This window comes from Clavelina lepadiformis, chromosome 8 (assembly GCF_947623445.1).
Source record: "Clavelina lepadiformis chromosome 8, kaClaLepa1.1, whole genome shotgun sequence".
In the NCBI taxonomy this organism is placed as follows: Eukaryota; Metazoa; Chordata; class Ascidiacea; order Aplousobranchia; family Clavelinidae; genus Clavelina; species Clavelina lepadiformis.
Genome location: NC_135247.1, coordinates 2,755,836 through 2,783,093, shown reverse-complemented (window position 1 = coordinate 2,783,093; position 27,258 = coordinate 2,755,836). Strand labels below are relative to the sequence as shown.

At 36.7% G+C, this 27,258-nt stretch overlaps 3 protein-coding genes across 11 annotated transcripts; 2 read left to right on the top strand and 1 right to left on the bottom strand.

Annotated features, from left to right (window-relative positions):
* Positions 1-1,107: 1,107 nt before the first annotated feature.
* Positions 1,108-7,445, top strand: LOC143469666 (cytosolic phospholipase A2-like). Its single transcript, XM_076967431.1, has 19 exons — positions 1,108-1,409; positions 1,551-1,623; positions 1,822-1,973; positions 2,092-2,205; positions 2,270-2,307; positions 2,424-2,568; positions 2,637-2,773; positions 2,859-2,987; positions 3,094-3,187; positions 3,295-3,412; positions 3,516-3,652; positions 3,752-3,965; positions 4,082-4,193; positions 5,240-5,357; positions 5,610-5,709; positions 5,785-5,966; positions 6,045-6,231; positions 6,301-6,458; positions 6,563-7,445. Exons 1-19 carry the CDS (start codon positions 1,401-1,403, stop codon positions 6,617-6,619), a joined length of 2,274 nt encoding a protein of 757 aa, XP_076823546.1. The 5' UTR covers positions 1,108-1,400; the 3' UTR covers positions 6,620-7,445.
* A 2,608-nt stretch (positions 7,446-10,053) lies between these two features.
* On the top strand, positions 10,054-16,800 carry LOC143468868 (cytosolic phospholipase A2-like). Of its 5 annotated transcripts, none has more exons than XM_076966326.1 (22): positions 10,054-10,894; positions 11,286-11,353; positions 11,852-11,912; positions 12,088-12,239; positions 12,360-12,473; positions 12,553-12,590; positions 12,752-12,896; positions 12,962-13,098; positions 13,175-13,303; positions 13,373-13,466; positions 13,541-13,658; positions 13,738-13,874; positions 14,123-14,333; positions 14,498-14,573; positions 14,644-14,745; positions 14,844-14,945; positions 15,073-15,217; positions 15,365-15,464; positions 15,540-15,721; positions 15,898-16,084; positions 16,166-16,332; positions 16,435-16,800. In XM_076966326.1, the coding sequence occupies exons 2-22, from the start codon at positions 11,345-11,347 to the stop codon at positions 16,483-16,485; spliced, it is 2,457 nt and encodes an 818-aa protein (XP_076822441.1). In that variant the 5' UTR covers positions 10,054-10,894; positions 11,286-11,344; the 3' UTR covers positions 16,486-16,800. The 5 variants fall into 5 exon arrangements, with proteins under 5 accessions (XP_076822441.1, XP_076822438.1, XP_076822440.1 ...); XM_076966323.1 differs by having other exon boundaries at positions 11,828-11,912; XM_076966325.1 differs by lacking the exon at positions 10,054-10,894 and having other exon boundaries at positions 10,915-11,353; positions 11,828-11,912; positions 15,365-15,458.
* A 70-nt stretch (positions 16,801-16,870) lies between these two features.
* On the bottom strand, positions 16,871-25,476 carry LOC143468867 (voltage-gated delayed rectifier potassium channel KCNH1-like). 5 transcript variants are annotated; one of them, XM_076966320.1, is made up of 14 exons: positions 25,204-25,476; positions 22,363-22,531; positions 22,169-22,260; positions 21,907-22,031; positions 21,714-21,827; positions 21,174-21,594; positions 20,910-21,059; positions 20,304-20,503; positions 19,695-19,947; positions 19,407-19,463; positions 19,264-19,319; positions 18,986-19,093; positions 18,809-18,912; positions 16,871-18,580 (listed from the first exon to the last, which is right to left on the bottom strand). In XM_076966320.1, exons 1-14 carry the CDS (start codon positions 25,394-25,396, stop codon positions 17,659-17,661), a joined length of 2,964 nt encoding a protein of 987 aa, XP_076822435.1. In that variant the 5' UTR covers positions 25,397-25,476; the 3' UTR covers positions 16,871-17,658. The 5 variants fall into 5 exon arrangements, with proteins under 5 accessions (XP_076822435.1, XP_076822432.1, XP_076822433.1 ...); XM_076966319.1 differs by having other exon boundaries at positions 16,872-18,580; positions 19,264-19,463; positions 21,174-21,275; positions 21,345-21,594; XM_076966317.1 differs by having other exon boundaries at positions 19,264-19,463.
* Between the last annotated feature and the right edge of the window lie 1,782 nt (positions 25,477-27,258).

Genomic DNA, 27,258 nt, shown 5'->3' with positions numbered 1-27,258 from the left:
GAAATGTTTTTTTTTTTATTCCAAAATTATAAAGCCTTCGCCATAACAAAGCAAAAGTTTTCCTTCAACGTTTATGGACCCTAACAACAACGCCTTGCAGGCCAATGAAATGAAAAGGCTTGAGACCAAACTTCAGTAAGGTGCTACAACCTACACGTTTTTCATGATTTTATGACAGGATATTCACTGTGATGTTAATTGTGAAACGTCTGGATTAAATCGGTTGGCAAAATAATACACTATATGTTGGTGGCGTCACAATTAAGGCTAAACGTGGTCAGGTTAGCTAATAAACACTGTAAAATTAAAGCGAGACAACTTCTGCAAACACGTTAGTTTTTGCTAGATGCAAAGAAACATTGATCCAAACACGAATCACATCTTAAGGTCATCTTGATCATATGTAAAGTTAGCATATTAACTTACTAAACGGTCAGCGTGTGTCGCTGCATTCAGAAATCGCCAAGCTTTTGTTATCAATTCGGTTCAAACATGTTGTTTCTTCTTTATATGTTTCATGACTATAAATGAAACACAGCCCACAAGTACTGTAGCAAGCCACTGCTGGTATATTATTTCTAACAAGCGGTAATTTTTAACTTTTAGACGTGTATATGTTGCATGACGATGATTGGAAGTTATTCAAAGTTAAAATCGACATCTGCCGTTGATGTAGAAAAAACATATACTTCTTATGTTACCGATCCAGAAAGGATTGTTTTGATTCTTAATGGTTCGCAAACATGTCAAAATGGAGAACCACTGGTTTCGACAATGGTTTGGAGTCGAAATTTGTTGCTGTTATACAGTAAGTTACCAACATAATCTGAACATTTTAAATTAAGAACAGAGTGTTTTGGTTTGTCGACGTAAGCAGGAATTTCTTTTTCATCAAACAAACCGACAAATCTTTCATTTATGTCACTGCAAAACACAAGTCACATCTATCTAACGAAAGTATCGAGAAACATTTAATCACTGCATGATTAAAGTACCTACAAACATCAGGGTTAATCATCAATATGGTAAACAATTTGCGTGTGACTATTAGATCGTTTCTCACTTGCTGCAAAGGGCATTTCACTGTGGAGTTGTTCCAGATAGTTTAGTAAGGAGAAATATTTGCAGGTGTTAGAGGAGTGCTAACTGTGCTCTTGCTGTCACTGAGTTTGTGCATATATGTATTTTAATCATTAGCAAGCGGACAATGATAAAAAAGGGTTCGTTTTAATGGGACTTTTTACGTCTACAATCTTCCAGTACCTGTTCATTGTTTTGAACAACAAGTTAATCTGTTTCCGTGTTCTATGTAATATCACGGTAGGCCTACTTGTTAAGAACCATTTTCTCATAAGACTTGAAAAAGCACCAGCTCAAATACGAAAAAACAAAATAGCAGAATGTTTCAGGTAAATGAATTGGGCCTGTGTGTTAAAACAAACTATAACTTAACTTAATGGTGTTGTGGTTGCTCTTATAAAACATACGTATTTTGAAAACAACCTATCTACACCAGTACAGACGATTAAGTTCATTCACGATATGTTAAGGCTGAAGTAACTCCCTGCATTCAACTAACTGTGCGAGTGATATCCGGAAGAAACATCACTACAGGACATATATGTAAGTTCAAACCCGTGCGACTATATTATAGTCACTTCCGTCGTGTTAAATGAAATTCTAACGCAATCCAGGTTAACTTACTCGAAGATTTTCTAAATTCAAAATGTTATTTTGTTCAAGATATTGTTTGCTACCAAAAATTACGTATTAGATTGGAAGAAAGTCACCTCATGAAATCACTTCTATTTGTATATGCAGTTCGCACAACAGACCCATACATAAAAATCTACATTAAGGAATCACCGGATGCGCGTAGACAAACCCGGTACATCAACAACAACAAAAATCCGGAATGGAACGAAACATTTACATACTTCCTACCCAAAGACCTTTCCGGCATAATGGCAGAGGTTTATAACTATAGTAACTAAATCCGTTACATTATAAGTTTAACAAAAAAAACAACAAAGATGTAGCAAAATGAGTTTATATTTCTAATCAAACACTTCTTTTAAACAAATATTGCAGTTTACTTTGATGGATAGCAACTACGGCAGTGATGGTGTCATGGGAAAGGTCAAATTTGATGTCTCAAGTTTGATTGCCGGTGAAACTGTGACCAAGACCTTCGATTTTGATGGGGTAAGTGAAAATAAACAAAATAGATTCCACTCAATCAAATTAAACAAACTTCTCTATTTTATAGACTTCTCAAGTGGAAATAGAGTTTAAAACAGAAGAAAGGTAAGCAAACAGCTAGTAAGCAAGTTTAGTTGAACCAACATTTCATAACTAAACGGAATCTTAAATAGTGCACTGACTTTGCATAAAACTGAATTTTAAACTGTTCATTGTGACAGGTTTGAATCCGACCTTCGACTCGGCACTTCACTCTGTGACAAAGAAGAGAGTTTTCGTAAAACAAGAAAGGAAAAGATTTTCCAGTCTATGTGTCAGTTGCTGGAAAAACATGGAATAGAAGGCGGACCACAAATTGCGGATGAGGTGATGTATAGATTTTCACAAAGGATTTCAATTTTTGCACAAAAAAATTTGAATCTTGTTTGTCTCAGGTCCCGGTGATTGGAGTCCTTGGATCAGGAGGAGGATTTCGAGCAACGGTGGGTTACGCTGGAGTTATGAAAGCGCTTCATGATACCGGTATCCTTGATTGCTCCATGTACGTCAATGGATTGTCTGGATCGTCATGGTACGTTAAAATGAGCAGTTTGCTAAAATGGGCTTCAATGCCCGTAAATAGACAGTTTTTTATGTTTCTGATATTGCTTCCAAAGGTACCTCTCCACATTATACGCAAACGAAGCATTTCCTGATGATGGACTAAACAAAGCACACAATGAAATTCGATCAAATATCAATAGCCACCCGCTTATGGACCTAATTTGGCACTTTACTTCGTACAGGTAAATGTTTAAATGGTCAAACAGTCTTAACCTCACGTGCAATTTGCAATTTTTCTGATTAAATAATAATCTTTTGAGAAAAATTCTAATAAGTTCTCGTTCGCAGAAACGCAGCTATCGCTAAAAGGAAAGCCGGACAGCCTATTTCCTACACAGACATATTTGGAATGATAATTGGAAATACTTTATTGGGAAAGGAAGTAAGTATCGATGTTAATCGTAAACTGACTCCAATAGATTATAACTGGACTGGACAAATGAATAAACATGTATTAAAGAGTATCTAAAAAGCATTTTATGAAAATAGAAAAGGGTCAAATCAAAGCTGTCGCAGTTTCAAGAAAAAATAGAAGATGCAAATGTACCGATGCCAATTTTGACAGCGGTCCATGTCGGCGCAGACGAACCTGCAGCAGTTTTTCATGGTCTTGGCGCAAACTACTTTTTTGTAGCATGCTGCATGATATCCAAGTATATATGTGTTTTATGGTATAACATGTATTTTTAATTCATTTAAAATCTTTGCAGACTGGGTCGAATTCAGTCCCTATGAAATAGGAATTGCAAAGTATGGGTCATTCATGGACACCACACATTTCGGGACCAAATTCTTCTGTGGAGTTAAGGCTGAAGAATTTCAAGAAAGTCCTCTTCATTACGTTATGGTAAAAAGATAAGAGAGTCTTGATGGCAATTAATCTGTTGGTACCAAATAAAAAACAAAAATATTATGCTTGCTTTAAACATAACGCATAACATCTCAGGGTATATGTGGAAGTGCCTACGCAATTCTATTCAAGGATTATGTTCGCAATTTCGCAAAAGGAAAGCCTTTTCTTTCTTTCCTTCTAAGACCAATTTGGGAGACGTCTAAAGAACCAGAAAAGGAAAAAGTCCTAGAAGCCAGCGAAAAACTGGACCTATGGAAAGGTCACAAATCCGGAGAAATGAATTATCATGATTCTGTTTTAAAAGCAGGTTAGATTTTGCATAAAATCAGAAGTTGGTTGATAAACTAAAATGTTCTGCTGTTAAAAAACAAACTGATTTAGTGTCATTTGATATTGACCGTTCTAATAGCATTTGTGTTACAGTACCAGTAGGAGGCGACCACGAAGATGGTAATGAGACGGATGAAGAGGCGATCGAGGAGAAAAGAAAAAGAAAAAAAGAAAAAACTGAAGAACCAAGTGGAGATAACTTGACGTAAATACTATTAAGCATTTTTTCAGGCTACGTTTGGTCTGTACCTTATGTTTATAATGTGCTCTTCATCGCAACGCCATGTAGTTTCAAACTAAATCCATTCGAACTTCGTCATTACGCACTCCGGCCGTTTGTAACGTTTACACCTCTGCAACATTCAGATTTTCAAGTTCCGAATTCAGCTGTAAAGTTTTTTGCTTTTTGCCCGTATCTGGTACAGCAAACATTTTTATAACGTAAGCATGGATACAGCGACGATACTTTCTCTGAAAAAAATATGAAACTATACCTTCCATATACAACCTACATGTGCTCCACTCATTGACAAAAGCAAAAATAACTCATCCTGTAATAGCGTTATTGTTGCGTAACAAACATCCCTAAGCGAAAAGGCAACAGTGCCGTAAAAAGGCCAGAGTTGTACATACTGCCATACTTCTTAGCTTAGCCGAGTATTCCACGATCTCAAAACATTCAGGGAAGGAAAGTAATGGGTTTTTAAATGGTTTCTGGGCTGAGGATCCGGAATCCGGAATTATCTGAACAGGTAGTGTCTTATAATGAGTTTAAATTTATGTTAACTACTGTAATTACATCATTATTAACGTAATCCCCGACATCTAACCAACACCCAAGTGACTTCACACGTAGAAATTGACTGTGCTCTGTGGTCAAGATGGTAAATGATGGGATTAGCACGCTATTGCTTTAATGTAGTTTTACGTTTTTTATGTGCTATGCAGTGATCTGTTCCTTACTTAAATAGTCATTGGTCACAGTGACCTATGAAAATAAAGCAAACATTTTCGACTGTTTTGAATTTATTTCTGAAGTTTAACCTCTTATACGAATATAACTGGTCAGTCCAACTCATTCGTTCTTTCACCAACACAAGCCTTACTTAATCTAATGAATTGTGCTACTTTGAGAACGAAAAGTACCGTTTTAGGAGTAAAGTAGTAAGTAAAAGTATGACCAATAAGAACTCTATGTATGAGATAGCATGCCTAGTCATGGTTTTAAAAAAGTTCGTTTTACTTGAAAAGATCTGCCCTAGACGACCTGCTACTTGGAGGAGACGATGACGAAAATGAGCAAAAATCTCAAGGATTTGGGATTCGCAAATGGTTTTATGAAACAATTTTCGGCATAGATCATCTTCAGGTTTGTACAAACTTTTTATGACCATATTAGCCTATGGTTATTCTATGAGTCTGTGAATGTGCAACAGTAACATATTGCAATAAATATAGCGCTTCATAATAAACTTTTTCTTATCACTTCAAAACATCATTGATATGGAGCAATGCACGACTGCTGTTTGTAAATCATGCAACTATCCCCACAAATTGCAACAAATAGTAAAATTTCGTTTATGCACACAATCTAGAACATTTTTCTTTGCTAACATAATAGACTAGAGGTCTGCGAACAGCAAGAGTGTTCAACTACATGCGAAGAGTGTGGATCAACAAAATACAATCTTCCACAGAACTACCAAACGAGAAAGATACCGGTATTGGTATTTTCAGATTTCTTCTAAAGTTTTTAAATAAAGACTAAACTAAGCATTAAAATAATTTTTCGACAGGAAAAACCTTCCGCAATATTAATGAGCCATTGGAAGTCGACAAGAAGACAATATATGTGGCTGACGCTGGCATTGCATTCAACTCGCCCTACCCACCTATGCTACGTGCAGAGAGAGGCGTCGACATCATTCTCTCGTTTGATTTCAGCGCAAGAAAAGAAGACGACACGGATCCTCTAAATGTATGAGAAGTTACACGCCCTAGATGTATAAAATTAGAGATTGTGAAGAGATCTTCTTAGTTTATCTTTTATGTTAAGGAACTTTATTTGGCCGAAGAATGGGCCAAAGTCAGTGGAATGCCTTTCCCAAAAATAAGCCGAGATACGTACAAGAAAGAAGGACTGAAAGAATGTTATGTGTTCCGGGATGAAGAAAATGAAAAGGCGCCGATAGTGATCCATTTTGTCTTGTGCAACATCAACTTTAGAAAATACTCAGCTCCAGGTTTGCCCTACAACGCATATGTGTTTATTGCGATCAAAAACATGACCTAATTCATTGGCAATTCCGCAGGTGTACTACGTGATGAAGGAGATGAATGGGGAGATTTTAACATTTTTTCTACTGAACATGAACATAACCCCTACTCTACCTTCAATTTTCATTACACTAATATGCAGTTTGACAAATTGTTTCAGCTCATGCAATTCAACACGCTTTTGCACTTGGACGTAAGTTTTTATACTAAATCGCCTCATTTGGATTATTTGTGCTTATGAAAGGGTGTTGTCTTACTTGCACGCGCGGAAACATCACAATCTTTTTGCTATGACAGGTAATTTTGGAGCAAATCTCGTACGGTTCGGAACGACGTCGGCGTCAACAAAGCTGAAGTCAACGAAAACTTATTTATATATATATTCGATATGTTTAAGTATTTTGGAGACAGAAACAATAATCGCCCAGTGAAAGTATAACAGTGAAAAATTGTATACTCCTACCGAACATTTTGTATTTGTAGCCTACAACAGTGCGGTATATAATTGCAGATTATCATAAAAATTAATTTTAATCTTAATTGGTTAGTCTATATCCGTTGTTCTTAATTGTTTTTATTTTTGTACAAATATATTATCTTCGCTATATTTACTACTATAATTTACTTATCCTCATTACCTATTTTAAGTAGGCCTATGGGCTAGGTGTTTGATTTGTTGACATACAGGAATGTATTTCCGTGGCAAGTAAAGTTTGGCGAAAATGGTGATGGAATGTGACCAGCTTTGAATTGATATTTCCTGTATTAATTTTAACCATGTTTTCTGAGATAATATCATTTTCGTGCAGTAATTCTCTTCGCTATGATCCAAATCTGCTGAAAGCCAAATTATCACTTAGCTTTACAGTAATCAGCGATCAAAGTTCCAAGACAAAGAGAAATTTGCTCACAGCAGGAAAATAGCATTTCAGGGTGAAATGTTGAAAATTTTGCAACTCGTATTACCACAGTTTTTTCAAAAACCATACGCTTCAACTCCATTGAGTTTAAGCTGTTTGCGAGTATCGAATTGCTCGGTTGTTATTCTACCTCTTTTATTTTATTTCATTACAAATTGCTTTTGTTATCTACAATTTAGAGTGTAACTGCTTGCAGTCATCAAAATCATCACCGCCTTTTTGTGACTTGTAAAACTTTGTATAAAAAAACTTTATCGTAACACGTGGGAAAATAAACAAAACAAGACGAGCATAAAAAAAGATTGCACCTGAATCATTTTACTGGTAAATTTTGAAGTTTCTTCCTCAAAACAAACGCTCTACTTACAATGAATAGACAATTCATTTTTAAGATAAAATCTACTTGACTCGATTAATTGGTGATTGTGTTTTATCGTGATTAGCTTCGTTTAACTTAGTCTCGTCAACTCTGTGTTTACGAAATAACTACAGCAAAGCCCGAAAATGCGCCTGCCAAAACGCTTCACGGAAACGTCTACTGTACTTCAACGTTTGTCCCCATTCCCCAATACTTCACGTTCAAGATTTGTCCCCATTTAACCCATAAAGGTCGGTTGAGGTGTTACAACGTACAGCCTTGGACAGTTGCATTCGGTGCAGTTAAAGGTTAAAAATTTCAAATCTTTTTAACGAGTTAGTGGTCAGTAATCAATAGAAGTTGTAGAAATTCATTCACCAATATTAAACCAAGAAAAAGTCACACCAACAGGTTTTTTTTTAAGGTTTGGTTTGGGTGACCGCTAAGTAGTTTTAAGAGTTGCAAGTTTTAACAGTTTTAACAGTTTTTAGTTGCAAGTCCAAATTTTGGGAAACCGCTGGAGAAATTTGTTAAAACACCTTAAAAAAACTGCACACCAATGATAAGTGTTATGATATGGCATTACATATTTCGGGTTTATTTCCAGGTGAGCTTTCTATTTTGCCTATCCATTTGGCTCGCTCTATCGGAAAGCCTTTCGTTGCGTTCTCTTTGTAAACAGCGAAACTGCTTATGACAAAGAAGAGATATTTGCGATTTGCAGGCAGCAAAAAGGGTGTATTACGTGGGCAAAATGATACTTTGCCTGAATGTCGTCCACGTAGTTGATATCTTATGTTATCAATATACCCATTCATTGTTATCGCCAAGCCTTTGTTTTCTTATTTGGTGCTTATTTCTCGTTTGTATACTCGTTTGAACATTTATTTCATGTTTGTGCACACTTGACCAATTTTAGTCGCTTCATTGACTCACGAACGGTTGATCACCTACGATTCGGGTCACTGCGTATGACGTTATGTGTCATTGCTCTATTGTTTTTGTTGTGAATGGGTTATTGGTGGCCAAATACTACACTAATCAACACCACAGATGGAAGCGAATTTCTATGTTGGCATTATACAACTTTTGCTTGTGAGCTCGTAAAGTTCAGTTGTGTTTAATTGTTCATGTAGTCCTACTGCTTCAACCAACCAAGGAACACACCTATGAGTTGACCTTGAGAAATCTGGCTTAGAGTGAGCCGTTAAGCAGTAAACAGAAAACGTACGGAATCTCGACAATAGGGTGGCTCATCTCGTATAACATTACAATGGTCAATGAATGCCATAAAGTCAATTTGCTAAGGACGATCTTGAAACAAATCGTAGTGTTAATATTGTCGTTGACCTGGTTTTTCTAAACGAAAAAAAACAGTTTGCCATTTATAACCAACCTGTGTTACCCACAGTATATTTATTGTTAAAAACACAGCAATTCTTTGCTAGAAACTTTGCGCCAAAGCTTTAAGTAATTAGCTTTTCGTTTCTTATATTTTAGCCTAATATAATTACAGTTAAAACTTCTATTGAGTGTTGTAAGTTTTTCAAACTTCAAATTTGCTAAACTATCAGTCAATGAATATGGGATCAATTATTATTTATTATTCTTACAGAATAAACAGAGCTCAGCTGCGTTGTGAAAAATACAGTAAATAATACATTGAAATGACAAATCTACATACAGCACTTTTGCAAAATGCTTCCGTAGGCCACAAATTAGTGCACGTGACCAATCGCAATTTTGTGATAAGCCGGTTTCATTTAAGTGGCAACAAGAAAACAACAAAAAGGGGAAAACAAAATACTTTCCCACCAACCTTTTTTCCACAGACCAGTCGAAGAAAAAGAGAGCAAAGAAAAACGTAAACAGGTTACTCACTAGAAACGATTAAGCTTGGCGCATAAACAACACTCGACCATTACTTTATAAAGTTACCAGCCTACCTTTCATGATCGTTGCAAAAGCAAAACGCATCTACACTACTTGCATAGCAGGCTGTAGAAATAAACACTAAAAGATAAGCCAGTAAAACCCATCTTGATAGTGCAAAAATAGTAACAAATAGCTCATGTCGTCTTGTTAATGGTTAAAAGTTAAAGTTACGTTAAAGTTAAAAATTGGTGGCTAGTGGCCCATATATAGAGCAGTAACTGCGCGCTAACCAAAAGTGAAACAGGCATTGTTGTAAAATCTCTGTATGAGGTAATATTCAAAGCCAAAATTAGATAACAACAGAGATTTTTTGAGATTGATATGGTAGCGTTAAGGCTGGCCAACAACAATTTTTCATACGTGACCGACATACGGTCAACAAAATTGTTGAAATTTGTGAAATACATCTGTGTTTCCTGGTTCATAAGCGTACGGCGCTACAAGCACGTACGCACTCATGCGCGCGCACACACAAGTCAATTAACTAAAGCGTGTGCTTTCATAAACCCGAGGCTACCAACAAAACAAAGCGTGGGTATATTTTTGAAGTGTGTTTCTCCTCATTTCAAACAACGGCAGGATATAAGTCGATTATTGGAAAAGATTGTCCATATTAGAAATAGCTAAAATGAAATGTTAGAACTGACAGAGTGTACAAGCATTAAATGTTAATGTACTGAAAGTGACTGTTTCACCGTAACTAGGTCACGCAGCCCATTGTTAAAGATAGGCGGTTATGTTAGATACAGGGGTCGGGAACCTTTTTGGCGAAGGAGCCATGAAAGCAACATATTGTTAATTTTTATTTCCGTTAGAGCCATATGATATTTTTCAACACTTAATGCAACTAACGTGTGCATTTTTAAGCAAAACCAACTATCTTAGACAACGGTAAATGTCTGAATTTACTCTTTAATAACATGCTAATTACTGTTAATGCGATTTCTGGTGCTGCATGGTACAGAAATTACAAAACTACAAATAACAGAAAAGTTTTATTCGTAACAATTGTGCTAAGAAATGCCAGCTTAGATTTATCTGCGAGCCAGATGCCGTCATCAAAAGAGCCATATCTGGCTCGCGAGCCATAGGTTCCCGACCTCTGTGTTAGAATAATGGGAATGCAAGTTCATTTTAGTTGTTTAGGGTTTAATTGAAGTTAGATTTAGATTGAAAGATATATTTAGGTTTCTATGTTGTAAAATTTAAATTGGGTTAACAAGGAACTGCGAAAAAGCTGATGCAAATACACTGAATACCAAGCAAAACCAAAAAGTAGGCTAGAATGACAAGATTGTGAAACACACTTGGCAACGATATAGGCAGTTATCGGTTAAAACTAGCAAGCTTGTAATGTCTCGTGATGCGACTAATCTTGCCTTTAGCTGATATACAAACGTCATAATTTTTCATGAGGTGAGAAAAATGCGCATAACTGTAGGCAGTTTGTGTCGTGTTTTAATTAAACCGGCCTACACTGTTCTTTTACTACAAAATAATGTTCGTCGCGAAATTATGTAGTGTTTGAAACCAGCGCCAAACTTGGTGCACGTTCATTTCACTTTCTACCGATTACGATACAACCTGTGCTAACATTTTAGTCAATAATTATTTACTATACCATAAATCGGTCACCCATCATTATGTTAACGCTAATAACTTACGTTAGCATTAGACCCACTCTCGATCGCCACTCTGCTGGCATGGGTGTGATCACGTGACCCTATTCATTTTATAATGCAGCGTAGACTATGATTAAAAAATTTCTTAAAGGATTGTTGATAAACAGCCGTAAGTTTTTGTAAAGGTTGCAAGAAGAAGATTATACTCAACGTAACGTGAAGCAGCACCGACTGACTATTAGCAATGTATCAGGTAACTACATCAAAAATTATGCTACAGTCAAACCACCATAATTAGTATAACATTTTCAATGAGGTACTCGTAAATAACAGTTATTGTACTAACCAATTACATCGGAAATTTTTAATATGATATCAATTAAATTATCCAACTCAAACCTAAAAGTTTTCAACAGTTTTCATGCTGTAGACAACATATGAGTGAATTGATGAGGTTGCACTTATCTCTAGTTAACAGTTCAGCGAATTAAATCTGGTATTCACCTGAGCCGTAGATTCTATACAGATAAATTAATTTACGAGTCCTTATATTTAATAAGCAGGGATTTCCTAAACGTTTTCATTCAGTTTTTATACAAATATTCCAAATTGAACACAATCCCTTAACCACTACAAATACAAAAAATACAACATCGGTTTCTCTAATTTTCTACCTTCTGTTGGTTGATATACAATATATAGCAGTTTTATCTTGCATTTTGTGAAGGCTGAAGTAACCCCTTGCGTTAAGCTAACTGTAGAAGTGGTTCGTGGACGAAATATCGCCAAAGATTTGGATTGCCGTAAACCAGGTGTGATCAGTGAATTATAACTGTAGACTTAACTGTAATACGGTAATACCTACAGTGCAACTTAGTAATAATAACCGATACACGAAATTCACATTAATCAACCGTTGTCAACATTTTTGCAACTGTCTTGGAAAACATGCCAAACATATTCTCACGCATTGCTGTTGCTTTATAGCTTGCAAGCCAGATCCCTACGTTAAAATCTATATCAGAGATTCACCAGGTGCCCACAGACAAACTCGTCGTATCAAGAACAGCAGAAATCCGGAATGGAAAGAAACGTTTACTTTCTGGCTAGCCCATGACCTTTCAGAAGCATTAGCTGAGGTTAATGAAAACATAACCCTTGACTTAGAATGTCGCTTTTGTACTCGGGTATTGAGTTATGTTATGTTCCTATTTTTTCTTTGTTATTGCTGATCGTAGTGTTCTACGAAAATAATGTAGATTACGTTAATGGACTCGAACACTCTCATCAACGAAAGTATGGGGTCAGTGAACTTCGAGCTTTCAAGCTTAAATACAAACGAAACTGTCACCAAAACCTTTGATTTCAATGAGGTAAACAAAGGTGAAGGATTATTAACGATTTCTGAAACAAGTAAAAATCAAACCAACTCCTTATATTTGCATTTTCTAGACGTCTCAAGTTGAAATCGAATTCACGACGGAAAACAGGTAGGAAAATTTAAGCCAGAAATTAATGACCTAAACAATTACTTATAGAATTACTTTAATTTGTCAGGATATAATTAGTAATTAAACAAACACATGTAAAATTAACCACTTGCAATAAAGTGATACTTCCAGTTAAGTAATCAATATAATATCTTTAAAAGATGTCAATCAGATCTTAGGCTTGGAAAATCCCTCTGTAACAAAGAAGAGAGCTTTCGTAAAGAAAGGAAGCAAAAGATTTTCAATTCAATGCGAGAGTTGTTAAAAAAGCATGGAAAACACAGACGACCACTCACTGTTAATGAGGTGAGGTAGCTATTTAGTCACAGAAACAAAGACTCTAAGTCTAACGTCATGTATATTTGCACCAGGTCCCTGTGATTGGAGTCCTTGGATCCGGGGGAGGATTTCGGGCTTCAGTGGGTTACGCTGGAGTTATGAAAGCTCTCCATGATACCGGAATCCTCGATTGCTGCATGTACGTCAATGGATTGTCAGGGTCATCGTGGTAAGTTAATTCCCGCAGATTTACAATATAAACTCGAGTGCACTCCATACTTTCAGCTTTTCACTGGTACTATCAGGTATCTGTCCGCTTTGTATGCAAATGAAACTTTTCCCGAAAATGGTCCTGATGGCACGCACAATGACATTCGAAAAAGACTTGAACGGAATCCGTATTTAGGACTGCTGTGTGAATTTCTCTCTTATAGGTAACATTGTAGAACTTCATTTGCTACCAGTTCCTGAAGAACTCAGCTTGTGCACTTTTTCAATTGCAGGGATGCAGCGATTGCCAAGAAAATGGCAAAGCAACCTGTCTCGTACACAGATATCTTCGGAATGGTGATTGGAAACGCTTTGTTAGGAAGGGAGGTACGTTTAACTTGTAATCAAAAGAGAAGTAACAGACGAAACTATCATAAATACCACAAATATTCTGCATACAGAAAATGGAACGAACGAAGTTATCGCACTTTCAAGAAAAGATAAGAAGTGGAAATGCCCCAATGCCAATTTTGACAGCAGTCCACGTTAACTCAAACCAACCAGCAGCGATATTTCATGGTCTCTGTTAGCAGGATGCTTAAAATTACATCACGTTTCTCTCGGTTACGACAGACAATATCAATGTGATTCGTTTCAGATTGGCTCGAATTCAACCCATATGAAATAGGAATCGCAAAGTATGGATGCTTCATGAATACCAAACAATTTGGAACCAAATTTTTCTGTGGAGTTCAGGCTAAAAAATTTGAAGAAAATCCTCTTCATTACATTATGGTAAAATAACAAATCAAAAAGCATACAGTATACATAAACCAGATATCTAATTTGTGCTGTTATAACAACAAATCTTTAATTAACACGAAATGTTTTGCACCAATAATGACAATATGGGCTGGAACTGAAATGTGTGCAATTGCAACAATTAGCTTCAAGGCTGTTGTGTATATTTCTGGTATTATTTTTATTTATACATTGCTATTAGTCAGACTTATTGTCGATTAAACCAATGCGTAACAATTTAGGGAATATGTGGAAGTGCCTACTCAATTCTTTTCAAGGATTATCTGAAGGAATACACCAAAGGAAATCGATTCCTTTCTTTTTTGCTAAAACCAATTGTGGCGGATTCTGAGGAACCAGATGAAAAACAGGTCAAAGAAGCCAGCAAAAAATTTAACTTGTACGAAGATGACCTCGCCGGCGAAGACTATAACACAGTTGTGTTACGAACAGGTTAAGTTGAATGTTTTAGACAACGGCCGCAATTTTTATGATATTTTACAAGTTAAGCTGAAGGTCAAACACCAATCCACAGCCCTATAGCAAACATTAAATTATTTAAACCAACAGTTCCTGTTAAATTATGGTATATCGTCACTTCCACTGTTGAACTTTAGTGGCAGTAGCAAGCGGCTATAACCACGACGACGACACTGATGAAGAAGCGACTGAAGAAGATAAGATAAAAGCAAGGTAGAAAAAACTCTAGTGAAAGTAATTTTTAGTTTCCTCGGAGTGTGAGCGTGACGATGCTGTACCTCAGAAAAAATCGTCTCGCCAGACGGGATTACTTAAAGAAAGAAGAAAATGACATACCGACGGCTATGCCGAAACCTTCAACAGAACACAGTGAAAACGGACCAAAGTAATTTTTCAACAATTATATAATCGCTCTATATCAACTGGTTAGTTACAATTTGAAGCAATTTTAATGTTCTAAATAACAGCTTTTGTCACATACAGCTCTTCCAAACCTGTGGATCCGTACTCTATGCCTATTGATCTTGATCCTATCACTGCGTTTGCCACACCACCGATTGATGGAGGGATTGTTCCTGAATCCGTGTAAGTACTTATTAGTTACTACTGTCCTGTGTTTTGATTTATTACCGTTCCATAATAACTTCTATACCCTTGTTATTACGAAAATGAGGAGTAAAACCGTACACACATACACGCTGTTATTATACAGGATAGACCACGCTTTAATTGGCGGGATTGAAAACGGCTACAGTACAGACGAAAGCGAAGAGGAAAAAGAAGAAGAAAACCAACCTCCACGCTTTGGATGCCGTAAATTGGTATATGAGAAGATTTTCGGCATGGACCACCTTCGTGTGAGTACATTCTGTTATATCTGAGGGTTAGTATTACAAGCATTCACCATGGTGCTCATCAAAAGCTTACAACTGACAAAATTACCTTGAATTCTTCACTTTGCGTAACCCAAGTTAAATTTCCCCCTTGTTGGCTGCAAAACACAGACCAGAGGCCTAAGAACAGCAAGAGTATTCAACTACATGAGAAGCATGTCGATCAACAAAACACATCCTGTCATTAAACATCCACATAATCAAGGTCTGAGTAACTTAAAATGAGCTCCGTCTTTTACGGAGCAAAAGTCAGAGGTATTTAGCTTCAACATCGGTACTTTGACAGGAAAATTATTCAAGAGAATCAATAAGCAATTAAATGTAAACAAAAAGAAGATGTTTGTCGCTGACGCTGGAATCGCTTTCAACTCACCCTACCCACCAATGCTTCGAAGAGAGAGAGGCGTCGACATCATTCTCTCGTTTGATTTCAGCGCAAGAAAAGAAGACGACATGGATCCTTTAAAAGTAAAAGTTCCTTTTGTGCAAACCTCTCATGATTAACAGTCAAATTAAACAATGCACTGGTCTCTGTACAGACTTCTTTGCAGGGGGCTTGGCAAACATTAGCTGAATACATTTTCTAGTACAGTAATACCAAGTTAATTAAATATTTCATTTGATCCCGATGTGTTTCATAAAAGGAACTCTACTTGGCTGAAGAATGGGCACGTATTACTGGGTTACCTTTTCCGAAAATAAGCCGAGATACATACAAAAAAGGTCTGAAAGAATGTTATGTGTTCCGAGATGAAGAAGATATAAAGGCGCCGATAGTGATTCACTTTGTCTTGTGCAACATCAATTTCAGAAAATATTCAGCGCCAGGTTGTAAGCCTTGCCATCAAAATAAAACCAAACATATATATTGTAGTTAAGAACATTTCATAATTTATTAACCTAATGATGCAGGTATACCACGTGAACAAGGAGATGATAGGGGCGAATTCAACATATTCTCTATCAATGGTGAACCTATCCCGAAGAACCCATACAAGACATTCAATTTCTGTTACAGCAAGGATGAGTTTGATAAGCTTTTTCAGCTCATGCACTTTAACACACTTCTGCATTTGGATGTAAGTTAGTTCTATATTAAGTTAATTTTAATTTGTTAACCTACCTGAGCAACTTGTAATGCACGCAGCAACATAAATGTCCTGATATCTATTTTTCTACAGACGATCTTGGAACAAATCCTAGCATATACTGCTCGATATGATGATGAATAAATCAACAAAGGTATTCAATGAATAGTTTTTTTGAAAAATACTGCAGTAAACTGCGTGCCCAGATAATGTTAAGACAATCTAGTGTTGTGAAAATACTATTTGAACATAAACTGTTGTAATGTATTAACAAAAGCACATTGTGTATGTATATTACATTAATACATTGAACTACGAAACATTACCAGCACATGCTACTACGACACAAATTTCTTATACACAAATCTGAAAACATCTGCATCGTGTTATTGTTTGTATGGATTGCACATACACCGTTGCATAACTGTTATTACACATGTTGTTCATATTCGTACGGTATTATCTGGAATTGCTGCGTAGTTGCATAACTTTATGTCTCCGACTATGTCATAACGTTAATGTTATGACGTTGCGTTATGTCTCCGACTCAGAAAATGAACGTTTGAAAAAATTTATGGCAAATGTTACGTCCAAGTTAACTTGTCTGTTGAGCCAAGAAAAGGTTAAACTTTTAGCTTGGTGACTGCAAGGGTATAGGCCGAGGCGAACCTGTATTAACCCAAATAGATTCTCCCACTAACGCCTGAGTAAAACATTTGGGCAAACAAGACTAACTTACACTGGCAAACTTGAATCCAGTTTCTCAACTGAACTACTGAATATTGTGATTTCAAAACAAACTAAATTGTTAAACAACTGCGTCATGTTATAGGTTAATCAGGGATCATGTTGATGAAATATTGTCGCTTATCACCGATACAAATAGATTTGGGATATACTATTGTTGACCCACATGATATTCGTGTTCGCATGATCAAGATTACTTTTCCTCGCGGCACATCCCACAATGGTAGGCCGCATGCAGAATGTGGTTAAAAACGTCAACGAGAAGTGGTTAAATGAAAAATTTTAACTCAAAAATTTCGGATTTTGTTTGGGTGTCAGCATACCGTTGAAGATACCCTAAAATCGATATTGTATAGTAGCAGCTAACCACCTTAATTAATCATCAGTGTAATAATTATTTTTAACCAAACTAATAAATACCGTGCTAATATTAGCATTTATTCCTTGTTAAATGAAAAGTGATATGTTTACGAGTTAATTTCTCTTCCAAATCCAATGGTCCGCATTTTAGTAGTTACATGAGAATTGTTTTGCAACATGCACTCTGCTTACAAATATTGTAAATGAAAGCTAGCCGATCTGCCTAGTTTCATTTGTTAACTGGCTCACAAGATGAGTTACGCCGTTAACAACAGCTTCCGTTCGAGTTATGTTCGATTCTAAATCCTTTAACGCTTGTGAAACAACAGTTTTGAAATCCAATAAGCTCTGCAAAACATCCTTGGTCGATTCAGGTAGTTCTAGCTCCTTCCATAGTTTGCCTTCAAGAGTAAAAGGGATTTCCCCTATTGTAATCCATTCACGGCGCCCAGAACGATTTAGTACGTATTTGACGCATGAAGCAGATAGTAATATGTCGGATAAAGTAGAATTAACTTCGGAGAAATCATGGTCGGTGTTAGTAACCTTATTTTTATCTTGGGCAGCGGACATGTTGCCAACGGTATAATTTTTTCTTCCAGAAATTTCGCCTGCGCTTGCATTTTGCGACAGAATTTCGTTACATGCACTGTTATTATATGTATTGGCTACGGAACCATCAGCTATCTTTGGTCGTTGTATTAAATCCATATGTTTTGCATTCCTTAGCGGTACGAGCTTAATCCGACGATTATTTTTAGTTGACTTCAAAGGTTTTTGCAAAGGCTCTTGTCCTTTCCGTTTTAAGCGTAATTCGCTTCTGGTGTTACTGTCAATTACCGGTTTCACGGGTTTTCCGCAGCGTTTACAGCAAGCAATGATTGGTCTCTTCGCAGGTAACTTATGGTCCAATTTTATTTGGTTTAGTTCCCCCTTTGGTAAATTCCCGACTTCGATACCAACCAGCGACTCATTTTCTGTGTCACGATTAGCTTTCTTTGACCAAGTATCGCCGATCTTGTTTGAATGAAAGGAAAATTTAAAACTGCAATGAATTGCTTGCAAAAATGCTCTACAGCGTCCGCTCCACGAAGATAGTTTATTTCCGTTATTTGATTGGTCCGCGTTTAACCTAAGAATCAATTGGACCGGTGAATGGTTGGCGTGTATCTTATATTTACCGTGGTTTAAACAGGTTTAAACATATCTTAATTGATGTTGCAAAGTCATCTAAAAGTGCACTTACTAAATATTCAAAACAGAGAATACAAAAAACTAATATCTGGTAAATCTTAAAACAAATATCAAAAACCATATTAAAGATATAAGTACAGTATTATGGTAGAACGGGTAATGTTACCGCTTTACTTCTGGTAAGTTTGTTGAGTCTTTGTTTCTATTTTTTTCTCCGAATAAATTCCTTTCTTTCATACCATCCGCAAGTATTTCTTCTTGTTTTTTCTTCTGAGTTTCGGAAAAAATTTACGAAAAAGAACTTTAAGATAAGCAATAACACGGAGCACTTTGCTGAACTTACCATCACTTTTTGCCTCCATCTCTTCAATCGTTGTAATTTCTTCGCTTTCACTGGATCTTCAGCGGCCTCTCGTTCCCAGACAACTGCTTCCATCGTTCGGAACACAAACTAACAACGTAAGCAAGCAAGCATACTTTAACGACACAAGCGACTTTGTCCTTAACTTTGACTCTTTTTACTGAGTGAGTAAAGGCCTAGATAACACATTTGCCAGTTATATGGAAAGTAAAATGGTAGAATACTCTCGATTTTTATTATGTGAATCAGTAAATACGTACCCGAAAGCACAAGTTATAAGTTAGAACACAGTTTCTTTTAAAAGCTTGATCAATTGCTGAAAAAGAATCCATTGCATTTAGAAGATAGTCGGCAGTAATATAATCCAGTTTAACGTAAGTCAGCGCTTTAACCAACACCTCACTTTGCGAGTTATTGGATACCAACTCCCAAAAATAAGTTCCGAAGCTATCACCACGTTCTACAGTACAGATCAAAGTTTCTATCAGTGTTCGATAAAGGACATATTTAAACTATATATATATATATATAAACTATATACATATATATATTTATGCAATAATGCAATTAAAGCTGCTGATTAAATGATTGCAAACTTATGACAAAGCAAAGATACAGAGGTGTACAGTGTACACATGTCAGTAAACCATTTAGACTTTGAGAAAAAGCAACACACTTTAGTTAAATTTACCCAATAGCGCGACCAAGTGGTCATCTTGTAAAACTTCCAATGAGCCGGACATAACAAAATAGATGGCATCCACTTCTTCGGCTCTATCACATACAACATCGCGTGGAGCGAGGTACAAGCGCTGAAGTTTTCTAGCCAAAATACGTGATCCATCTTCATTGATACTTTTGAAGACTTCCTGAGTTTCGAGCACGTCTTTGTGCAGAAATACGCAGACTTCGGCCTGTTTGTGTTCTGGCAAATACCCCAAAATCTATAACAGTATATCCGATAAATCACAGTTACTTCACTGCAAGCAAATTATTATGCAATTCTCGCATTTGACTTTGACAGACGAGATGAACTTTCTATACTTTATTTCTTTTCTGTATAAAATTTATCACTTTAGCCGTAGTTTTTGTAAATCTAACAAAACCAGCTAAAACTACTATTAGGACAAACTGTAGGTTTAAAGAACCACTTATTTGAAAGGACTTTTAGCATTAAATTAAGCAAAATTCGAAATGAAGATGTCGTGCAGGATATCTCCTTACAATGTACGTGCGCGCCTGCTTGCTTTCTGGAAGCGTCACCGTAATCCAAAGTTTTATACATATCCCTTCTACTTACCTTATCTACACTTATTCCGTGAGTCGCTTCTCTGGTGAAGGAAATATAGTCGCAAATGCTTTCCGTAAGTTCGGCTGGTAGAGCATAAAGACGGCCAAAATTGCGGACCACTTTTAAATTATCTAGAAACTCTTGCTCTTTAGCCGTGATCTGCTGTATTATGTTGGTAACATTACCAAGGATTGCAGCGTACAACAAACCTGTTCGATAAATATCGTTAAAACTGTTTCGATTCAGATATAAGATCAAAACAAACGCCATCTTTAAGACCAAGCAAAGATATTAAATGTATAATATAAAATGATGTGCACAAGGTTTAGGCTAGACCACAAGTTAATAGAAAATAAACAAAAAGCGAAATCACTTTTTCATTGCGCTATCGTTCATAACTTTAAATGCCAGAATATGTTTAGTTGTTTGCTGAATTGATTTAACCCTGAACAAGTTGGTTTTCCTATTACAGTAATATAATACATTTGCTGTTTTATCAATCTTTTCGCAGGTTTAAAAACAGGAAAACAAAACTTTACAAGACAATATGATAGAATTGAGCAAACATCATGCAATTTATAAAAGAAACAAAATAAAAACACACGATAAGCTTACCTCCGATAAGCAAAATAAATATGCAGTAAATTCTCTCTGACGTGGTATCGGCTGCTACATTTCCAAAACCGGCCGATATTACGCTTGTCATTGCAAAATACAAGCATGAAGTGTAGCATGTACGAAAACTTGGCCCGCCAGATAGTTTACCTGGTAGATAGAGTGAAAATTGGCCATGACAGCATCGTCTATTTAAATTACGAGATAAATTTATGACATGCATTGTATTGTAGCCACAAGCATACTATTAAATCTTCCACATACCAGTGCTAGAGTTCCATAAGTAAAGTTCTCCTGTTGTTTCTTCCAGGCGTAGAAGCCAGTTTTTCGAAGGCAATGTCAACACTTCCGTGTCATCAACGTCGTCTGCCATGAACATTGTTTCAACACACTCTGCATTACTCATTACGTAACTATCGCAAGTACTGTAATTACCTGTGAAGTCATTCAACGTGATGGATGATGGTGTTTCATAGTCGTAAACAATATTAATCCAATATACGGAATCGTTGTCAAAGTTTACAAAATCGTTTCTCGGTTTAAAGATATTATCTCTGGTGTAGGTTTGTTTTAACTCTTGCAGAGCAATTTTATCCAGATTTTTGAAGTGTTCAATCACACCGCTTAAAGACGTTGCATACCAACCGCATGCCATCCAGTGACATATGAGCAATATCAAACAAACCTAAAGGTTATGGCTCTGTAAATGCTAAGTACAACAAACCGCCAATAGTCAAGTTGAAGTCAAATCCGTGGCCCACTTTATCTAGTAAAACTTCCAAGAAAAATACTGTACAAACTTACTAAAACAACCAAAGTTGCCCAAGCATGTTCCAAGTACCTGTCAACGTCACGAGCAATGCGAATTATTCGTAACAGGCGACATGCTTTTAACACACTCAGCATGTAAGCTAAACCCTGAGAATAGAAATTACATGCTGTGTACAATATAAGCAAGCCAATATTTGGGAACAACATGCAAGTAACAGTTCTATACCTTCTCGTGCACCTCACCAAATGCGAGTGTCACAGCGTCATAGGGTAGGCAAGACAACAGATCGATTGGAAACCAGGTTTTTACGTATTTCATCCTAATTCGCTTCAAATCGGTCACCATTGTTCCTAATTATTAGGTCGCAGCTAAGATACTATGCTGCCAGCTAAAAGAAATTCTATATAGTATGCCATAGCAGGGCATGTATTGCCTTGAACAGGTTTGCTTTGAATACACTGTGTAGAGAAAAAGAAATAATACTAACCTTCGCTCCCGACATAGGTTGTATGAAAGTTCACCGCCATATCAGCGAGAAAAAACAAATCAAATGAAGAATCAACCACCAGCCAAGCAGTGCTGTAAGTTCAGGAAAATCGGTTAGAAGTTTAACTGAAAATGAGCATTCCTCGGACAAATAAAAAGATGAACTTGTATTCAAGAATGTACGCGTGTGTTTACCTTCTTGGACCGATGCGAAATGCAGCGACCATTGGCACAACAACCGCAGTGTAAGCGGTTAGGGTTAGCACAGCCCAATCCCAAGCCATCTTGGAAGTGCTGTAGTGCAAAATAATTCTGCTGTCCCTTTTCGCTGACGGAGTGTCTTTGTCTTGAGTACTATCTGATTCTAGATAGTAAGTAAAACATTACGTAAACCGATTCGAATCGTAAAAAGAAAAATACGCAATAAAGAAAGAAATTGGCAAAAACATAATAATAATATGAGCAATACTTCAGTGGTCCAGAATTATAAGATATTTCCATTTTCTGATATTTTTAAATGATATTACGAAAAACCGAATCCTAAATCCAGCGGTGTTTGAGGACTACGTATTATGAATAACAGCAAAACTTTCGTTTGTGATCACGTCAACAAACAAACCTAAGCCAGCGTCAATAACACATGCTTTGAAACCCGCTGCGATGGCTACCACCCTCGAAATGAATATCTGTGTGGTCAAACGACAAAATGGACAGCAAGGGAAAGACAAACTGAAGTCAAAGATTCAACTACTTAAGAAAGATTACAGAAAGGCTTTTCTCAGCACAGATCCGAAGTAGATGATAGAAGAATAATTCCGACATGTGATAGAGGCCAAAGCAGTTAACATTAAAGCTCAGAGCGTTCCTAGTTTTACAGTTGAATAAAATCTTATGAAGTGTCGATTGCCTTAGCAGAGTTCCAGAGCGAGCGCGGTCTGTTTGCTCTAGGGGTCATAATGTCATTTCAGAAGTCGCGATGAAAAGGACACTACGTAAAGAACGCTTTTGTTTCCGCAGGTTACGGATCGTTACGTCTAAATAACAAAACGGACTCGTACTGTTGAAAGGGTTTTGCAGTTGAAAATGTATTTAAATCGGCGCTCTTCATTCGAATACCATCGCTGCTGATCATTTTCAGCTTAGCTTATTGTCTTTGTAGTAGAATAGTATACTATCAGCGTTCACTTGCCGGTTAATTTGATGTGAGAGCAAGCCATAAGGTTAGTGACGGTTTACTTAAGGCAGACAACCAGCTATATAAACGTGGAACTATATTTCACCTAAAAGTAAGAAAGCAACGTACAAGCTGAAAAGATAGCAAGACAAATCAACGAAGCTTTCGCAATGCAGAAATAATAGTAAAGATTAATTAAATTACTTTTGATATTTGTTTGATCGGAGAAACAGTACCCAAGCAAGATCGATAAGCTTCACTTCATACGGCCTTTCATGCAGGTAAGTAAAATGCAACCATATTTTTCGCTAGTAAAAACTTTCTGCAATAACGATGAACCACGTTTGACCGTACAACAGCTTACTGCTCTGCAAAGACTTATTTTAAGCGGTAACATTGTGTTGTTTTGCAATGTACCAGAACTTGTTTTTTTTTCAAATTATTTTGCACTTCTGGTCACGTTGAATTGCTAACACCTTACTTGTAGCACTGCGTGGGATTACGGTTAAAAACGTTTGCTCACGCTTTAATTTGGTGATTGATGCTTGCTTTGGGCGTGCACATGCGAGTTGTCACATGTTAATTATAAAACGATAAAGATTCTATTTAATGGTTAGCCTAATGGTTATTTGATAATCCAAAATGCTTGAAAAAAGATCGACCAAGGACGGGTACACCGTAATATGGCCAGTTGGGCATTTTGAAGAAATATCATCTTTTAAAGACCATTCATCAAGATTGTCACATCAGTCACAATACAAGCATGAATAATGGCGAGCATGTGTTTAATTGACAATATAGGTTGACTTGTTGGACTGGATCATCATATGAAGTCCAATTAAAACATATTTACAGCGAAGTTTGTTGCTAATTACACGGCACGTCGATGGTACCTCTGTCTCACTTGTAAGGCCACTCCGTTTTTGGAGGGTTCTTGTGACTCTTAAAATGGCAATTGACGCGCCAAATTCTTGCTTTTGCTGACAGAGAATGGCAAATAACCTATGGTTATATAGGCTAGAGAACCTACATAGTATTGCGGTTCAACGTGTATTTAAGGATCATTAGCGTTTTGTGCTTAGTGAATCGTTAGTGGCCCACTTAAGAAACCCGACTCAGTAAAAGAACAAGGGTGAATAGATGATTTGGTTTTTGTGAAAAACCCTTTCTTACGCTTTGGCGACCACGTTTCAAAAAACACCAGACATATATTGACTTTAGCAACGCGGAAATAACAATGATGGTTTAGAAATAGTTGATATCCATAATAGCCAATTCAAGAATTAGCAAAAATGTTTCATATTTTTGCATTCCAAAATAGATCAACAAAAAAAATACAACAAACAACAGTGTGTAAGTCAATGGGTGGAGCCAACCTTAAGTCCTTTCCGAATCCAGCTAACGATTTATTAAAGTATGTAAAGTACGTGAAAGTACTAAACAACACAAACGGTATTGAAAAAACAACGACAAGGACGTTCCGTCAATGTCGAACACTAGTCCACTCGTATGTTTTCACAGGCTTCACATTCGCCAATTGACCTGGTCACAAAACATATCAAGAAGATACTCTTTTGTCATAGAATCTGTTTGTTAGCAAAGCTAGCTTTCAACAACGTGTTTTCATACATCATACACATGTTCGTTTTTCAAAAGCCGGTTAATCGTTTTTAGTAAATTTTGATTTATATTCACGAGAAACTGCAAAACAAAACCATTTTAATAACCCAAGTTATTTCTTTACTTATTAAAACCGCTCTTTAAAGTATAATTAAACATAAAATCACTTTCATTAATACTAAAATAGTACTAGGCTAATTCAACCAGTCGCTTATAGTACGAACTCAATAATTCTTACAAACCCTCATCATCTCCTTTTTGACGTTGAAAAGTTTGCAGCACTGCTTTTGTTTTTATGTTTTGTGTCGTTGTTGCCTGGATTTCTCCTGCGTTGGCTTCGACCGTTGTTGTTGTGGTACAGACGTTGGCAACATCACCATCACGCTTGCTTTCAGAACCGTTGGCGTTTTCGTCCGTCGTGTTAACTACGTCCATTTAGCTAAGTACAACGCTGTTCAATGCAAAAGTTGCGCTGATTTCAGAACATTCTACAACGATTTAATCGTGTGTTGTTAGCAAACCTGCAAAACACACTATTTGCTAAGTTCTTAAATATAAGTTGATGTCTTATTACGCATGAACAAAAAACACTTTGTTTAATTTTATTGTGCGTATAACGCAGATTGGGCTTTTTGATACATTTTAATCGGATTTGTTTTTCAAATTGCACATAGTCTCTTTATTGGTCTGTTCAAACACTGGAAGATTATAAGTCGTTAAAAGCACACTCCATAAATTAATCCACTAAAGTAGAGAATTAAATACGCATACGCGTGTCAAACACTTCATTGATATAACCGCGTTCCATTATTAAAAGCAAACGCACGTTTTAAGTACAACAAAGTAGCCTAGGCCAACTCAATGGACTTGTTGTTTCAATTGCAAAAAGATAGAACTAAGAACCAAATTTTCCTGACCTTGCATTACATCATCGAGCAGTAAACATAGGTACATACATATTTTGTTTTCCGTAAAGCGCAAAAATAGCCTGGTTCGAGACGACTACAGTTTTAATAACCAAAATAAAATCTTTCTAACGGTTTTATTTGCTTTTAGGTTAGTTAGTTTAAGAGTGGGGAACACAACTCGCCATCAGACTACGCAAACTTTTTCATGCCAAAAAATAATCGTCAGTTCGGCCGAATTGTTAGACCGCTGGGCCTGCAATAATTCGAACGACGTCCAGTATCAATTGACGCTCCCATTGTAATGCTCTTGGGCAAGCCATTCATCACTCTTGCACCTGTTCAGTGCTCTTGAAGTCTTGATGAACAAATCTAAATTCGGGCAATACACTACACAAAAAATTCGTGTCTCAATTGAAACTTACACAACGGCAACCTCGGTAAACGGAGCATCGAAGGATGAGGAATCATCGCTTAGTTTATTAAGTCGTGCAAAGACTTTTTTCAGTACTACGATAAAGGTTATCATACCATGCCATAAGCAAAGCGTCCGTATGGTATCTATAGTATAGACCAGGACTGGCCAACCCGCGGCTCTTTGCCCGGTATTATGGGGCTCTTTCGTTCATATTGAACCTCCGAAAGAGAGCACATTTTACCCTTTTTAGGCAGATAAACAGAAAAGTAATCTCTACTGGCTAATGTTCAATTGATATTTGCTAAATAATGACTGATTACATCAGATTTCGACCCAGAATAAACATGATGCAACAGAAACAATATCTGATGCAGTATTATGACGTATAAGAAAAATCGTCATAAATCATAATGCGTATGATGTGGCTCATTGCGGTTAACACAGTAAGAAGTGAGGCTCTTAGTCTCTGGCTGGTTGGCCACCCCTGGTATAGACTATAGACCAGGACGTATCTGTAGAGTAGGACGTTTATTCTTAGGTATATCGAACAGGGCGAAAACCTTTTCAAATCGAGCCAAGAATTTAGGAACGGCGTCAAGTTTAGCAAGTTTTGTTCTTACCAACGTTTGTTTTTTCAGGCTGTAACTTACAGTAACTGCGAAACAATAAACACCTTGTTTAATACCCCTCTTTTCCAATATTAAGTAGCCTACTTGCTTGCTTCAACTTACATTTACTTGAATAAAACTTATGACGTGGTTGTTGCTCAAATTTCGTCTATGTTATCCAAACTCAAACAGATGAAGTAGGCTTAGCTTGTTAAGCCTAGGTCTCGGGCCAACGCCAATCTCACACTATGTTACAGCCTTAGCAAAACTCCAGTTGCACCGAGTTGCACAACTACTGCTAGCGGCAGAACAAACAGTTCATGCAAATGACTGAATTTTGCAATAAAACTGAAAACTAAAACCGAC